General features: G+C 43.3%; 1 protein-coding gene across 4 annotated transcripts in view; it reads right to left on the bottom strand.

The window, feature by feature from the left end:
* The window catches only part of LOC133538468 (hyccin 2-like), a 118,737-nt gene that overhangs the window by 37,414 nt on the left and 62,823 nt on the right, over positions 1-18,500 (bottom strand). For all 4 annotated transcript variants that reach the window (XM_061880111.1, XM_061880110.1, XM_061880112.1 and 1 more), the window contains 4 exons: positions 16,202-16,381; positions 6,851-6,931; positions 5,036-5,151; positions 2,952-3,047 (listed from right to left, as the gene is read on the bottom strand). In XM_061880111.1, coding sequence (XP_061736095.1) covers positions 2,952-3,047; positions 5,036-5,151; positions 6,851-6,931; positions 16,202-16,381 — 473 coding nt within the window. The remainder of the gene's footprint in view (positions 1-2,951; positions 3,048-5,035; positions 5,152-6,850; positions 6,932-16,201; positions 16,382-18,500) is intronic.

The following is an 18,500-nucleotide window of genomic DNA, read 5'->3' on the forward strand; positions in this document are numbered from 1 at the left end:
AATATTGCTAGGCTGTGAGCAGCACCCCCAAACCAGTATTACTACATAATACTCCAAACATGAAGCACGAATTGTTAAGAATAATCATGTATATATTATCATAACTTTATGCTTAAGGGCCGTTGCTATAAAGTATTGGCAATTTGCCTGAATTGGTATTTTTGTATTCGTGCGGAGCTAGCAATCCAAAAACGTTTATCAGTGTTGTGTCCAGACTCGGCCCGCTGACTGCCAAGGCCGAACATTGGGTACCAGGACCAGACAAAGCAGAAACCGGGCGATAGCAACAAGTGTCAACATATTTGCATTTTTGTATAATCATATATTGTGTCTAACTGGAGTTGTCGAGATTACCCCCTTTCCTCAGCGACAGTGATGGAATAGGGTCATTCCTAATAAACAGAGGAGGCGCGCGGGCTTGATTTTTAGAACGTAGTTTGGATCTGTTACTAGAATACAGCCCAAAACATGTGTCTCCTCATGAGCTAAATTGAACTCTGTCTCTGCATGATTCCTTGCTTCTTGTCTGATTATTATATGTCATCAGTGTTTGAACCTGACACAAATCGAAGCCAATTCTAGAAGGGGTATATATAGTAGGTAAGTGTATAACGCAGGGGTGCCCATTACGTCGATCGCAAGCTACCAGTCGACCGCGGGGGGTGTGTCAGTCGATCTCCAGCCAGGCTTTTAAAAAAATAGACCTAAAAATTAGTGATCATCAATCTTCACCAAGACGTCACTTAAATGACATTCACGGTACCGGAGGGTCTTGTGAGATGACGCTGGCTGCTGCAAGATCATTATTATGAAAATATGACCGAGAGGAAGGCGAGAAACACTTTTTATTTCAATAGACTCTCGCGCGGTACCTTCCGTCAAAACTCTAAAGGCCGACTGAACATTTCCTATCTTCACAATAAAAGCCCTGCTTCATGCTGCCTGCGCTAACTAAATACAGAGTCTCGGAAAACTGGCATGCACAAGCGATCCCTCAGAAAGCTGGCGTGCACATCACTTGTGCACGCCAGCTTTCCGAGACTCTGTATTTAGTTAGGGCAGGCAGCATGAAGCAGGGCTTTTATTGTGAAGATAGGAAATGTGCAGTTTTGACGGAAGGGACGGCGCGAAAGTCTGTTGAAATAAAAAGTGTTTCTCGCCTTCCTCTCTGTCATTTTTTCATAATAATGAACTGGCAGCAGCCAGCGTCATCTCACAAGACCCTCGGGTGCCGTGAATGTCAATCAAGCAAGCTACGGAATTTTCCGCCAATGTTTTTCTTGTAAAGTGTATGGAAGCTGGATGAATTAGATGCCAAAAACCAACCACTTTCATGTGGTATTGTACAGAAAGGACAACTTTTTTTCTCCTCCATTTGAAAATGTGGGCGTTATCATCATTACTGTCTGATTCCAATCAATGCAAGTCATCAGAATCAGGTAATACACCAACTTATATTCTTGTCTTTGTGAAAGAAAGACATCTATATGTGTTACACATGCTTGTATTATCATTAAACACATTTAACTTGTTGACAAAAATGTCTCTTTCATAAATAAATAAATATAAATGATATATATAAATGAGGTAGATCCCCTCGAGTTGGTCAATTGAAAAGTAGCTCAACTGCAGAAAAAGTGTGGGCACCCCTGGTATAACGGTACGTGTATTTTTATTGAACCGTTCCGGTTCGGTTCGGAGGTGTACCGAACGCGTTTCCACACGAACATATGAAGTAGGCGCCTAAGCTAAAGTCTTAACAAGCTGCTCCGCTCCGTTCTGCCTCTGTCTCCTACACAGCACCCAGCATTGTCCCACCCACACAACCATCTGATTGGTTACAAACATAGCGGCAACAGCCAATCAGCAGTGCGTATTCAGAGCGCATGTAGTCAGCGCTTCAGCGTCGAGCAAATAGCTGTTTAGCAAGTGAGCAGCGGACTCTCTCCAAATGATAATAAACACATCCCAGTCAACCTTTAAGATGACGTTCTAGAAACAAACTGCAGCTCAGCTCGCTCGCAGTCCTGGCTTGAGGTTAAGGCTAATTAACTTTTAGCGTAACGTTAGCTCACTTTGCGTTGTGTTTGTTAGCTCATCGTGCAGTGCGTATGTGTGTGTGCTAGTGATATAATAATGTAACTACATCATTAAGCCTCTACCAACCGGTTTAGCTCGGTTGGTAGAGTGGCTGTGCCAGCAACTTGAGGGTTGCAGGTTTGATTCCCGCTTCTGCCATCCTAGTCACTGTCGTGTCCTTGGGCAAGACACTTGACCCACCTGCTCCCAGTGCCACCCACACTGGTTTGAATGTAATTTAGATATTGGGTTTCACTATGTAAAGCGCTTTGAGTCACTAGAGAAAAAGCGCTATATAAATATAATTCACTTCACTTCACTACATGAACTCCATGGTGTTCAGGGATGAATAGTCTCTCTTATTACTATTGTGCTATTTTTTTCAGCAATAGTTACATTAATCATTAGTAACGTAGCAGCCTAGTTTTGAATGGCAGGGTCCCTGCTATCACATGTTGATAGAAATATAACATTTACATAATAAAAATCAACTACAGGCTTCCCAAATGCTGTAATAAATTAAGCATGATGAGTTGACTTGAATCTGTTTAGTGTTGCACTTTTTATATTTAGAAGAAAAGTTTTGTCATTTTATTTAATCAAAGCAACAAGTTGAGGCAGTTTAATGTTGATTAACGTGGGCAGAATTATTATAGTGTTCCCAATGTTAAAAGGATAAAGCCATTGTTTACAAATTTGGTGAAGAAATAACCCCAAAAATATTTTGTTGTTTTCTTACTGTACCGAAAATGAACCGAAGTGTGACCTCTAAACCGAGTTACGTATCGAACCGAAATTTTTGTGTAATGTTACACCCCTAATAGTAGGTCAGATATATTTCTGCATATTTTATCCGTAGGTGCGTTTCTTACCGTGAGCTCATTCTGCAGACTGACTGGTAGGAGGACAGCGGCATGTAGACCACGGCAGAGTTGTAGCACAGCATGAGGAAACACAGCACCTCAAACCTGTAAATGTACAAAGTCAAGGTGATGTCACAGTACTTGTGATTTAGCAAGACTGTTATGTTCCATAACTTTGTCTTTTGGAGTGTGTTTGTGTGTGCGTGCATCTAAAAACCCCGTTTCCATATGAGTTGAGAAAATGTGTTGGATGTAAATATGAACAGAATACAATGATTTGCAAATACTTTTCAACCCATATTCAGTTGAATATGCTACAAAGACAACATATTTGATGTTCAAACTGATAAAAAACATTTTTGGGCAAATAATCATTAATTTTAGAAATTGATGCCAGCAACAAGTGACAAAGGTGGCATTAAATAATGATAAAGTTGAGGAATGCTCATCAAACACTTATTTGGAACATCCCACAGGTGTGCAGGCTAATTGGGAACAGGTGGGTGCCATGATTGGGTATAAAAACAGCTTCCCAAAAAATGCTCAGTCTTTCACAAGAAAGGATGGGGCGAGGTACACCCCTTTGTCCACAACTGCGTGAGCAAAGAGTCAAACAGTTTAAGAACAGCGTTTCTCAAAGTGCAATTGCAAGAAATTAAGTAAGTACAAGTTAAAGCTCTACTATGCAAAGCAAAAGCCATTTATCAACAACATCCAGAGACGCCGCCGGCTTCTCTGGGCCCGAGATCATCTAAAATGGACTGATTAGATTAGATTAGATTAGATAGTACTTTATTTATTCCTTCAGGATAGTTCCTTCAGGAAAATTTAAATTTTCAGCACAATCCCATTCAAGATCAGACAAACATTACAGGGAGACAGAACAGGATCGCTGACGGGTCTGCCGGTTTCCAGCGCCCCTTACAAAAAAGGTAAGATACAGGTAAACAAGTGGGGGGGAATGGGAGAGAAAATAGAAGATTAAAATAAAATAAAATAATCAGTCTAAGCCTGGGCCCTGGAGAGGGGTCCAGACTGAGGCAAAGGGGAAAAAAACAACAACAACAACTAATAGCCAACAACTGTTGCAAAGTGGAAAAGTGTTCTGTGGTCTGACGAGTCCATATTTCAAATTGTTTTTGGAAATATTGGACATAGTGTCATCCGGACCAAAGAGGAAGCGAACCATCCAGACTGTTATCGACGCAAAGTTGAAAAGCCAGCATCTGTGATGGTATGGGGGTGCATTAGTGCCCAAGGCATGGGTAACTTACACATCTGTGAAGGCACCATTAATGCTGAAAGGTACATACAGGTTTTGGAACAACATATGCTGCCATCTAAGCGCCGTCTTTTTCATGGACGCCCCTGCTTATTTCAGCAAGACAATGCCAAGCAACATTCAGCACGTGTTACAACAGCGTGGCTTCGTAAAAAAAGAGTGCATGTACTTTCCTGGCCCGCCTGCAGTCCAGACCTGTCTCCCATGGAAAATGTGTGGCGCATTATGAAGCGTAAAATACGACAGCAGAGACCCCGGACTGTTGAACGACTGAAGCTCTACATAAAACAAGAATGGGAAAGAATTCCACTTTCAAAGCTTCAACAATTAGTTTCCTCAGTTCCCAAACGTTTATTGAGTGTTGTTAAAAGAAAAGGTGATGTAACACAGTGGTGAACATGCCCTTTCCCAACTACTTTGGCACGTGTTGCAGCCATGAAATTCTAAGTTAATTATTATTTGCAAAAAATAAAATAAAGTTAATGAGTTTGAACATCAAATATGTTGTCTTTGTAGCATATTCAACTGAATATGGGTTGAAAATTCTTTGCAAATCATTGTATTTTGTTTATATTTACATCTAACACAATTTCCCAACTCCTATGGAAACAGGGTTTGTACAAGAGATCCACGCCACACCAGAGTGAGGCAACCACCCTTGAGGGCGTTGGGGATTTCTTGCCATAAACAATATTTCATTCCCACAGATGGATTTTCAGATGTTCTAGAAGGAAGGCGCGGCCCTGCTAAAGGTCGGATTATTATTATTATTATTTACGACAGCCTGTGTTCTAGTAGCACTCAGGCGCACCTGTTCTGAGCTGTGAAGGTCTCTCTCTGAGGATGGAGGCCGCTGTACACCACTCGGATCAGGTCGTGTTGACACAGAGCCCCCTCTGTCAGTGCCATGGATCCCAGACTAGAAGGCTACACGTACAAACACACACAGCAATACACTTTAATATTAGTTTTGTTAAAAAAAAAAAGAAAAAGCAATGTGCTCTTTGGACAGAATTACGAAGACATTTGAGACTTGAGTGGGGCAGTATAGCTTGGTTGGTAGAGCCGCCGTGCCAGCAACTTGAGGGTTGCCGGTTCGATCCCCGCTTCCGCCATCCGAGTCAATGCCGTTGTGTCCTTGGGCAAGACACTTTACCCACCTGCACACTGGTTTAATTGTAACTTAGATATTGGGTTTCACTATGTAAAGCGCTTTGAGTCACTTGAGGAAAAGCGCTATATAAATATAATTCACTTCACTTAACATATTGCAGCAGTTTACAGGTTATACATTTGGTGGATACAGAAATTAAATAGCAGATCAAATGATACGGTGGCAGAGGGGTTAGTGCGTCTGCCTCACAATACGAAGGTCCTGCAGTCCTGGGTTCAAATCCAGGCTCGGGATCTTTCTGTGTGGAGTTTGCATGTTCTCCCCGTGACTGCGTGGGTTCCCTCCGGGTACTCCGGCTTCCTCCCACTTCCAAAGACATGCACCTGGGGATAGGTTGATTGGCAACACTAAATGGGCCCTAGTGTGTGTGTTGTCTGTCTATCTGTGTTGGCCCTGAGATGAGGTGGCGATTTGTCCAGGGTGTACCCCGCCTTCCGCCCGATTGTAGCTGAGATAGGCGCCAGCGCCCCCCGCGACCACAAAAGGAAATAAGCGGTAGAAAATGGATGGATGGATATACTCTGATGATAAACTTGTGTGATGACTGTATTATATTTGTACCATGAATTGATTAACCTGGACTTATTCCCTTTCGGGGTCGCGGGGGGCGCTGGCGCCTATCTCAGCTACAATCGGGCGGAAGGCGGGGTACACCCTGGACAAATCGCCACCTCATCTCAGGGCCAACACAGATAGACAGACAACACACACACTAGGGCCCATTTAGTGTTGCCAATCAACCTATCCCCAGGTGCATGTCTTTGGAGGTGGGAGGGGCCTATCCCCAGGTGCATGTCTTTGGAGGTGGGAGGGGCCTATTCCCAGGTGCATGTCTTTGGAGGTGGGAGGGGCCTATCCCCAGGTGCATGTCTTTGGAGGTGGGAGGGGCCTATTCCCAGGTGCATGTCTTTGGAGGTGGGAGGGGCCTATCCCCAGGTGCATGTCTTTGGAGGTGGGAGGGGCCTATCCCCAGGTTCATGTCATTGGAGGTGGGAGGGGCCTATCCCCAGGTGCATGTCTTTGGAGGTGGGAGGAAGCCGGAGTACCCGGAGGGAACCCACGCATTCACGGGGTGAACATGCAAACTCCACACAGAAAGTTCCCGAGCCTGGATTTGAACCCAGGACTGCAGGACCTTCGTATTGTGAGGCAGACGCACTAACCCCTCTGCCACCGTGAAGCCCCGTGGACCCCGACTTAAACAAGTTAAAAAACTTATTCGGGTGTTACCATTTAGTGGTCAATTGTACGGAATATGTACTGAACTGTGCAATCTACTAATAAAAGTCTCAATTAATCAAAAAAGAAAAAAAGTCTGAGCTGTTAATGAATGACTGTGCTCAGCGTTGCTGCAAGGGGAAGTTCTCGTGCAAATATTTGAGCGTGTGCTTCCATGACTAGCATGCATGAGAAAGGTCAGGTTAGTGGTGTAGAATAAAAAATAGATCTCACCTCGTGGTAAATGGACGGCTTGGATAACGAGGGGATGGTGAAGGAGAGGAGCTTGCTGTTGCCGTCTTTGTCCACGATCTCCTGGTAAAGCCGAAACAAGACAGAGAAGCCATGTCATTAAAGCAAAGGAGCATTTCTTTGAACAATCTGCTCCCTGATGCTCTTCCACAGTTGTAAATCTTCCCAACTTAATCAGTGGAACACACATGGCCTGCAGGGCCCGAATAGACCCTCCATACTGAGAAATGAGCGAAGCATGTTGAGATGAATGTGTGGCTTTCCACCATGAGATACAATCTGCCAAACATATTATCAAGAGCAGGGGTAGGGAACCTATGGCTCTAGAGCCAGATGACTGCAAATGGCTCTCAGGTAAATCTTAGCTGACATTGCTTAACACGATAAGTAATTAATAATTACGATGGTAATCTGGCTTCCTCCCACTTCCAAAGACATGCACCTGGGGATAGGTTGATTGGCAACACTAAATGGTCCCTAGTGTGTGAATGTTGTCTGTCTATCTGTGTTGGCCCTGCGATGAGGTGGCGACTTGTCCAGGGTGTACCCTGCCTTCCGCCCGATTGTAGCTGAGATAGGCGCCAGCGCCCCCCGCGACCCCGAAAGGGAATAAGCGGTAGAAAATGGATGGAAGGATGGATGGATCACAGTGTTAAAAATAACGTTCAAATTATAAAACATTCTCATGCATTTTAATCCAACCACCCGTTTTCTATCCCACCTGTTCAAGATGTCGCATTAATGGTAAGAAGTATAAAATGTATTATTGGTTAAATTTGAAATCATTTTATTAAAAAGAATAAGAGAAATGTTGGTCTTGTCAAGACCTGGACTATGGTGTGGTTTGTTTTCCCGTGGTGCAAAGCGATTGGAACGGACATGGCGTGAAGGTAATGACATCTTTAATCTTAACTCTAAAATATTATCAATCAATCAATGTTTACTTATATAGCCCTAAATCACTAGTGTCTCAAAGGGCTGCACAAACCACTACGACATCCTCGGTAGGCCCTTGGAGAGGAGGAAAGCAATGGATGTCGAGCGGGTCTAACATGATACTGTGAAAGTTCAATCCATAATGGATCCAACACAGTCGCCAGAGTCCAGTCCAAAGCGGATCCAACACAGCAGCGAGAGTCAGCAGGAAACCATCCCAAGCGGAGGCGGATCAGCAGCGCAGAGATGTCCCCAGCCGATACAAAGGCAAGCAGTACATGGCCACCGGATCGGACCGGACCCCCTCCACAAGGGAGAGTGGGACATAGGAGAAAAAGAAAAGAAACGGCAGATCAACTGGTCTAAAAAGGGAGTCTATTTAAAGGCTAGAGTATACAAATGAGTTTTAAGGTGAGACTTAAATGCTTCTACTGAGGTGGCATCTCGAACTGTTACCGGGAGGGCATTCCAGAGTACTGGAGCCCGAAATGAAAACGCTCTATAGCCCGCAGACTTTTTTTGGGCTTTGGGAATCACTAATAAGCCGGAGTCCTTTGAACGCAGATTTCTTGCCGGGACATATGGTACAATACAATCGGCAAGATAGGATGGAGCTAGACCGTGTAGTATTTACAAAAACAAAGGGTATAAACAAAAGGCGCTCTCATGGGGGTTAAAAACTTGGCCATGAAAACTAAAACTGACACAGTGGGAGAACTATGAACATTAAAAAAAAAAACTTACAAACTATGGCATGAAAAACTTACTTGGACCGAGAAAGAGCATGGATCATCGGCATGGATAACATAGGTGTGTAGGAGGTGATAGAGGTTGATGTCGCCAGGCTGACTGCCTGGCAACTGCAGGCTTAAATCGTGACGTGGTGATTGAAAACAGGTACATGAGTTCAAGTGAATCAGGTGTGTGAGTCGTGAAAACAGGTGAACTGATTGGTAGTCATGGAAACATGCTAAATACGTTATGACAGACCACCTTAAAAAAAGGAATGGAATTTTAAATTTTTTACTGAATGAGACACCCAGAATGTACATGAAAATAAAGAATGTTGGATTTCAAATATTAACTATGAACGATAAAACACTGAATAGTGACAACATATGAACGTCACAAACGCTCTCGATCAACATATTTTACATTTAAGCGAAACACAAAAAAATGCAACAAACGCAAAGGGTAATAAAAATTAAAAAAAACACCTACAATCTGATATATCTACACACTAAGCTTTTAAAACTTTGTTGTAAAACTCTCCTTCCGAGTCCATCCCTGACACCCACATTTCCGGCTCTGGAAACACTGTGGAAATGCTCCCCGCCCACACTGCTTGGTGCCTGGTCTAATCTGCTGTGATTTAAGATTATTACCATAGTAACTAATTAGATTAGCACATCATGCAAAAGCACAGATTCCAACAATTGAAATACTTTCTGAATAGATCAGGGGTGTCCAAACTTTTTCCACAGAGGGCTGCACACAGAAGGATTTAAGCATGCATTTTGCACCATTTTGATATTTTTCATTTTCAAACCATAACAAAATATATGGATTTTTTTTTCATCCTTAAGGCTCCTGGGGAGCATAGAGGGTCTCAGTCCTTAAAATAATAAAAATAAGTCGAATTATTATTATTATTATTTATTTAATGCTTACAGTAAATCTCTATATCAACTTAAGGTTGATATAAAGTAAAACAAATAAGGTTTTATGCCTTTTCTGTCTAAGACAACTTTGTTTTTATAGTAAAAATGAAATATGCAGTATTTACATAGATAGATAGATAGATAGATAGATAGATAGATAGATAGATAGATAGATAGATAGATAGATAGATAGATAGATAGATAGATAGTACTTTATTGATTCCTTCAGGAATATTCCTTTATTTAGCAATTAAAGCGCTCAAAGATCAATAAAGCAGGACACCATTGATTTTAATTATTTGATATTTTTGAGTAATCACAGTGAAAAGTTAAATAAAATCCTACTAAATATATTTGCGATCCGAAAGGTTCCCCACTCATAAAGTGATGCATTTTTATTAGTTTTTTTTTTTTTACTTTTAACACTTAAATGTCAAGATCAACTTCCGATATATCTGTCGATTTTAAGTTTCAACTATTATTTTGTTTGTTTTATGCTCTTTTGTCAAAACGTTGATGTTTTTATATGGCAACCCCACAACATATGCAATATTTTTTCCACATAAAACATTTTAAAGTGTTAATTTTTAAGTAATATTTAATTATAACAGATTTGTTCATCTTTTTTTGGAGCAATGGAAAAATAACAAAATAAAGTAAAGTGTGAAGTGAATTATATTTATATAGCGCTTTTCTCTAGTGACTCAAAGCGCTTTACATAGTGAAACCCAATATCTGAGTTACATTCAACCCAGTGTGGGTGGCACTGGGGTAAGGTGGGTAAAGTGTCTTGCCCAAGGACACAACGGCAGTGACTAGGATGGCACAAGCGGGAATCGAACCTGCAACCCTCAAGTTGCTGGCACGGCCACTACCAACCGAGCTATACCGCCCCAATAGCCAATTTGCTTAATTTACCTTTAATAAATAAATCTATATATATTTAAAAAAAAATTGTATTTCTGTCTGTCATTCCGTCGTACATTTTTTTCCTTTTACGGAAGGTTTTTTTGTGAAGTGAAGTGAATTATATTTATATAGCGCTTGTTCAATGAATAATGGAGACGTCAAAGAAGAAAGCTGTAGGTGGGAAGCGGTTTATTTCGGCCGCCTTTAGTGAAGTGAAGTGAATTATATTTATATAGCGCTTTTCTCAAGTGACTCAAAGCGCTTTACATAGTGAAACCCAATATCTAAGTGACATTTAAACCAGTGTGGGTGGCACTGGGAGCAGGTGGGTCAAGTGTCTTGCCCAAGGACACAACAGCAGTGACTAGGATGGCACAAGCGGGAATCAAACCTGCAACCCTCAAGTTGCTGGCACGGCCACTCTACCAACCGAGCTATAAAGACAAAAGGGGAAAAAAACTGCCTGCATGGCAGCTTTGTGTCAACATTGCCACTTTTTCTCATCAGATTTCACCTCATTCCACTTTTTTTTTTAATTTTTTTTTTTCAATACTATCAATTTTGCAATTTTTGCAGAATGTGTGGCGGCACTTTGGACACCCCTGGTATAGTTCAAGACTTACGGTCATTTGAAAACATCACTGCACATCATAATGGCGGCTACACTTTCCACCTTAGAGATATAAAAAAATGATTTGGGAATGTCCGGTGAGCAAATAGTCAAACAGTTTAAGAACAACATTTCTCAAAGTCCAATTGCAAGAAATTTAGGGATTTCAACATCTCCGGTCCATTATGTCATCAAAAGGTTTCAGAGAATCTGGAGAAATCACTCCACGTAGGCGGCATGGCCGGAAACCAACATTGAATGACCGTGACCTTCGATCCTTCAGACGGCACTGTATCAAAAACCGACATTAATCTCTAAAGGATATCACCACATGGGCTCAGGAACACTTCAGAAAACCACTGTCACTGAATAAAGTTCGTCGCTACATCTGTAAGTGCAAGTTAAAGCTCTACTATGCAAAGCGAAAGCCATTTATCAACAACATCCAGAAACGCCGCCAGCGTCTCTGGGCCTGAGATCATCTGAGATGGACTGATGCAAAGTGGAAAACCTAACGGGCCGCCTTAATTTTCCCAGGTCTGGCTTAGGGTATCAGTCTTCTTACATACATGTACTGATTCATAGTACATGTGATGAAAAGTGCTAAGAGCAATGCAGTTTTGTGTGTGTGTGTGTGTGTGTGTGTGTGTGTGTGTGTGTGTGTGTGTGTGTGTGTGTGTGTGTGTGTGTGTGTGTGTGTGTGTGTGTGTGTGTATGTATAATAAAATACACACACAGGAATCAATTATTCATGAGTTTACTTTTAGCCGCATTGGCTGAAATGGAGCTCTTCCTATCGACATGTCTCTTTCTATCTGGCTCTTCACACATTTAAAAGACGAGCCTTCCTGCTGATGCAATCTACCCTGACTCCATTAGCAACAGGGCTTTCCCTGTAGGCTTGTCTTGCAAGACCTTAGGAATGCCGCACCTGTCTGGGAAAATGGAACCAAGTCCAATGTCTATCATGCTGCTTGGGAAATTTCCACATCAACACACAGCCCATTCAGCTTCAGTCGGTTTATAGAGGTGCTTCTCGAAAGTCTAAACATCTAATATTATGAGCTATTCTTATATGACGTACATTTATACCTTAATTGCCTCATGAATTATACAAGTGTTTAGTTGTTTGGCCCCAACCTGGCCTGCATGCTAGTTGAAAAGTGTCAAGATACCGAACAGCTCTACTGTATACTGGTCATAAGTGTTAAATATTCGACATATTCCATAGAAATAATATAAAATAAAGTAAAAAGTGACAATGCCAAATATAAATGAAAATCTTCGCAGGCACATATATTGTATTTATGAACAAAATTATTGTTTGGTTCTTAAATGTATTCTATATCATAATATGGAAAAATACAAACCCGTTTCCATATGAGTTGGGAAATTGTGTTAGATGTAAATATAAACAGAATACAATGATTTGCAAATCTTTTTCAACCCATATTTAGTTGAATATGCTACAAAGACAACATATTTGATGTTCAAACTCATAAACTTTTTTTTTTTTGCAAATAATAATTAACTTAGAATTTCATGGCTGCAAGACGTGCCAAAGGGCATGTTCACCACTGTGTTACATCACCTTTTCTTTTAACAACACTCAAAAGACTCCGGCTTATTAGTGATTCCTAGAGCTCAAAAAAAGTCTGCGGGCTATAGAGCGTTTTCCGTTCGGGCTCCAGTACTCTGGAATGCCCTCCCGGTAAAAGTTCGAGATGCTACCTCAGTAGAAGCATTTAAGTCTCATCTTAAAACTCATCTGTATACTCTAGCCTTTAAATAGACCTCCTTTTTAGACCAGTTGATCTGCCGCTTCTTTTCCTTCTCCTATGTCCCCCCCTCCCTTGTGGAGGGGGTCCGGTCCGATGACCATGGATGAAGTACTGACTGTCCAGAGTCGAGACCCAGGATGGACCGCTCGTCGGGACCCAGGATGGACCGCTCGCCTGTATCGGTTGGGGACATCTCTACGCTGCTGATCCGCTTGAGATGGTTTCCTGTGGACGGGACTCTCACTGCTGTCTTGGAGCCACTATGGATTGAACTTTCACAGTATCATGTTAGACCCGCTCGACATCCATTGCTTTCGGTCCCCTAGAGGGGGGGGGTTGCCCACATCTGAGGTCCTCTCCAAGGTTTCTCATAGTCAGCATTGTCACTGGCGTCCCACTGGATGTGAATTCTCCCTGCCCACTGGGTGTGAGTTTTCCTTGCCCTTTTGTGGGTTCTTCCGAGGATGTTGTAGTCGTAATGATTTGTGCAGTCCTTTGAGACATTTGTGATTTGGGGCTATATAAATAAACATTGATTGATTGATTGATTGATTGAATAAATGTTTGGAAACTGAGGAAACTAATTGTTGAAGCTTTGAAAGTGGAATTCTTTCCAATTCAGTTGTTCAACAGTCCGTGGTCTCTGCTGTCGTATTTTACGCTTCATAATGCGCCACACATTTTCCATGGGAGACAGGTCTGGACTGCAGGCGGGCCAGGAAAGTACCCGCACTCTTTTTTTTACGAAGCCGCGCTGTTGTAACACGTGCTGAAAGTGGCTTGGGATGGTCTTACTGAAATAAGCAGGGGTGTCCATGAAAAAGACGGCGCTTAGATGGCAGTATATGTCGTTCCAAAGCCTGTATGTACCTTTCAGCATTAATGGTGCCTTCACAGATGTGTAAGTTACCCATGCCTTGGGCACTAATGCACCCCCATACCATCACAGATGCTGGTTTTTGAACCTTGCGTCGATAACAGTCTGGATGGTTTGCTTCCCCTTTGGTCCAGATGACACAATGTCGAATATTTCCAAAAACAATTCGAAATGTGGACTCGTCAGACCACAGAACACTTTTCCACTTTGCGTCAGTCCATCTCAGATGATCTCAGGCCCAGAGACGCTGTCGGCGTTTCTGGATGTTGTTGATTAATGGCTTTCGCTTTGCATAGTAGAGCTTTAACTTGCACTTACAGATGTAGCGACAAACTGTATTTGGTCACAGTGGTTTTCTGAAGTGTTCCTGAGCCCATGTGGTGATATCCTTTAGAGATTGATGTCGGTTTTTGATACAGTGCCGTCTGAAGGATCGAAGGTCACGGTCATTTAATGTTGGTTTCCGGCCATGCCGCTTACGTGGAGTGATTTCTCCAGATTCTCTGAACCTTTTGATGATATTATGGAGCGTAGATGTTGAAATCCCTAAATTTCTTGCAATTGCACTTTGAGAAACGTTCTTAAACTGTTTGACTATTTGCTCACACAGTTGTGGACAAAGGGGTGTACCTCGCCCCATCCTTTCTTGTGAAAGACTGAGCATTTTTTGGGAAGCTGTTTTTATACCAAAATCATGGCACCCACCTGTTCCCAATTAGCTTGCACACCTGTGGGATGTTCCAAATAAGGGTTTGATCAGCATTCCTCAACTTTATCAGTATTAATTAACAATTTTCCAACTTCTTTGTCACGTGTTGCTGGCATCAAATTCTAAAGTTAATGATTATTTGCAAAAAAAAGTTCATCAGTTTGTACATGAAATATCTTGTCTTTGTAGCATATTCAACTGAATATGGGTTGAAAATGATTTGCGAATAATTGTATTCCGTTTATATTTACATCTAACACAATTTCCCAACTCATATGGAAACGGGGTTTGTAGTATCAGCAAAATAAAGGGTGCTTTTTTTAAACCGTGATTTTTGTAACCGTAATTTTTGTAACGCGGAAATTTAAAATCTGTTTACCAATCAATGCATAGCAGCATGTCTAGCTGCACCCAACACAAGTTAAAGTACCAATGATTGTCACACACACACCAGGTGTGGTGAAATTTGTCCTCTGCATTTGACCCATCCCCTTGATCACCCTCTGGGAAGTGAGGGGAGCAGTGGGCAGCAGCGGTGCCGCACCCGGGAATCATTTATGGTGTTTTAACCCACAATTCCAACCCTTGATTCTGAGTGCCAAGCAGGGAGGCAATGTGTCCCGTTTTTTTTGTCTTTGGTATGACTCGGACGGGATTTGAACTCAGGGCGGACACTCTAACCCAGGGGCGCCCATTACGTCGATCGCGAGCTACCAGTCGACCGCGGGGGGTGTGTCAGTCGATCTCGAGCCAGGCTTTCAAAAAAAATAGACCTAAAAATGAGTGATCATCAATCTTCACCAAGACGTCACTTAAATGACATTCACGGTACCGGAGGGTCTTGTGAGATGACGCTGGCTGCTGCAAGATCATTATTATGAAAATATGACCGAGAGGAAGGCGAGAAACACTTTATTTCAACAGACTCTCGCGCCGTACCTTCCGTCAAAACTCTAAAGGCCGACTGCACATTTCCTATCTTCACAATAAAAGCCCTGCTTCATGCTGCCTGCGCTAACTAAATACAGAGTCTCGGAAAACTGGCGTGCACAAGCGATCCCTCAGAAAGCTGGCGTGCACATCACTTGTGCACGCCAGCTTTCCGAGACTCTTATTTTGTTAGCGCAGGCAGCATGAAGCAGGGCTTTTATTGTGAAGATAGGAAATGTGCAGTCGGCCTTTAGAGTTTCGACGGAAAGGACGGCGCCAAAGTCTGTTGAAATAAAAAGTGTTTCTCGCCTTCCTCTCTGTCATTTTTTCATAATAATGAACTGGCAGCAGCCAGCGTCATCTCACGAGACCCTCGGGTGCCGTGAATGTCAATCAAGCAAGCTACGGAATTTGCCGCCAATGTTTTTCTTGTAAAGTGTATGGAAGCTGGATGAATTAGATGCCAAAAACTAACCACTTTCATGTGGTATTGTACAGAAAGGACAACTTTTTTTCTCCTCCATTTGAAAATGTGGGCGTTATCATCATTACTGTCTGATTCCAATCAATGCAAGTCATCAGAATCAGGTAATACACCAACTTATATTCTTGTCTTTGTGAAAGAAAGACATCTATATGTGTTACACATGCTTGTATTATCATTAAACACATTTAACTTGTTTACAAAAATGTCTCTTTCATAAATAAATAAATATAAATGATATATATAAATGAGGTAGATCCCCTCGAGTTGGTCAATTGAAAAGTAGCTCGCCTGCAGAAAAAGTGCGGGCACCCCTGCTCTAACCACTAGGCCACTGTCCAATCACCACCATTACGCTTACAAAAGGGTGGCGGTACAGGTCCGATATGGAGCTTGAGAGTCCACATGAATACTACCAAAGCAAAGTAACACCCACCAGGTTGTAAATGCCCAGGAGGAGGGCCTCGATGCAACCGTTGCTCTGCCGATCCCTGCTGGCTGTGACTCGCAGATACACCCACACAAGCTCAGGCAAAAACTGCAGGGTGAATCGTCGCAGGCGAACCTCCGTGCTGCGGTACAGCTCGAACAGCTGGTGGCACACAGGCTCCAACAGCTGGATGGATCAAAGGAGACAGACATAAGATTGTGCAAAAAAAAAAAAAATCTGTGCCAACGGCTCACACGCTGGGATGATGAACTTGGGGCTTTTATTTCTTACATGAATGCACATCATCCTAACATAACTCAGTAGGGCTCGGGGGCAAAGTCTAGTCGATAGTGGAAGATGTGGAGGAGAGTGGGAGTATATCAGCATCATGAAAGATGTAACAGTGCCGATGTTTTTCCTGCTTGGGGCAATAACATTAAGTGCCTAAACAGCACTTTTATAGACACATATAAAACAACTTAGCCCAACAAGTGGCCTGCAACAAGCACTCAGCACATACAGTGACACCTCTTCATTTCCTCCACACGGACACATCGCTAATGGGATTGCACGGGCAGAGTTGCAATTTTAAATTCATTTAGGTCCATGGTCGGTTGACCTCACATTAAGGAACGGCAAGAAAAAAAAAAGGGACTAAGATAATTGGATTCTCCTACTGAATCACCAGTGTGAAATTAAGGAGTTCCATATCACTGAGTTGCTCCGGAGGTTGTAATATCTGGAGTATGACCAATATTGGAGGGAAAACACGGCTCATGAGCAGGATTTGAGAAGGCATTAAGCACGACGTCATAGGGGTGTAACGGTACTCAAAAATTTCGGTTCGGTACGTACCTCGGTTTTGAGGTCACGTTTCGGTGCATTTATTTACTTACCACATTTGTAAACAATGGCAAAACATACATAAACACACAGGGTCCATTGCCAGGGTTCATGTGGTCAACATATTTAAAATAAAAACTAAATAAGATAAGGCTAAGAATGTTTTTTTAACAAAACCTTTCTACATATAAAGTGTTTTTTTTTCGATTGATTGAGACTTTTATTAGTAGATTGCACAGTACAGTACATATTCCGTACATCCATCCATTTTCTACCGCTTATTCCCTTTTGGGGTCGCTGGCGCCTATCTCAGCTACAATCGGGCGGAAGGCGGGGTACACCCTGGACAAGTCGCCACCTCATCGCAGGGCCAACACAGATAGACAGACAACATTCACACACTAGGGACCATTTAGTGTTGCCAATCAACCTATCCCCAGGTGCATGTCTTTGGAAGTGGGAGGGGCCTATCCCTAGGTGCATGTCTTTGGAGGTGGGAGGGGCCTATCCCCAGGTGCATGTCTTTGGAAGTGGGAGGGGCCTATCCCCAGGTGCAAATCTTTGGAGGTGGGAGGGGCCTATCCCCAGGTGCATGTCTTTGGAGGTGGGGGGGGCCTATCCCCAGGTGCATGTCTTTGGAGGTGGGAGGGGCCTATCCCCAGGTGCATGTCTTTGGAGGTGGGAGGGGCCTATCCCCAGGTGCATGTCTTTGGAGGTGGGAGGGGCCTATCCACAGGTGCATGTCTTTGGAGGTGGGAGGGGCCTATCCCCAGGTGCATGTGTTTGGAGGTGGGAGGGGCCTATCCCCAGGTGCATGTCTTTGGAGGTGGGAGGGGCCTATCCCCAGGTGCATGTCTATGGAGGTGGGAGGGGCCTATCCCCAGGTGCATGACTTTGGAGGTGGGAGGGGCCTATCCCCAGGTGCATGTCTTTGGAGGTGGGAGGGGCCTATCCCCAGGTGCATGTCTATGGAGGTGGGAGGGGCCTATCCCCAGGTGCATGTCTTTGGAGGTGGGAGGGGCCTATCCCCAGGTGCATGTGTTTGGAGGTGGGAGGGGCCTATCCCCAGGTGCATGTCTTTGGAGGTGGGAGGGGCCTATCCCCAGGTGCATGTCTTTGGAGGTGGGAGGGGCCTATCCCCAAGTGCATGTCTTTGGAGGTGGGGGGGGCCTATCCCCAGGTGCATGTCTTTGGAGGTGGGAGGGGCCTATCCCCAGGTGCATGTCTTTGGAGGTGGGAGGGGCCTATCCCCAGGTGCATGTCTTTGGAGGTGGGAGGAAGCCGGAGTACCCGGAGGGAACCCACGCATTCACGGGGAGAACTTGCAAACTCCACACAGAAAGATCCCAAGTCTGGATTTGAACCCAGGACTGCAGGACCTTCGTATTGTGAGGCAGACGCACTAACCCCTCTGCCACCGTGAAGCCCTCATATTCAGTACAATTGACCACTAAATGGTAAC

The sequence above is a fragment of the Nerophis ophidion genome, linkage group LG19, assembly GCF_033978795.1.
Source record: "Nerophis ophidion isolate RoL-2023_Sa linkage group LG19, RoL_Noph_v1.0, whole genome shotgun sequence".
Classification (NCBI taxonomy): domain Eukaryota; kingdom Metazoa; phylum Chordata; class Actinopteri; order Syngnathiformes; family Syngnathidae; genus Nerophis; species Nerophis ophidion.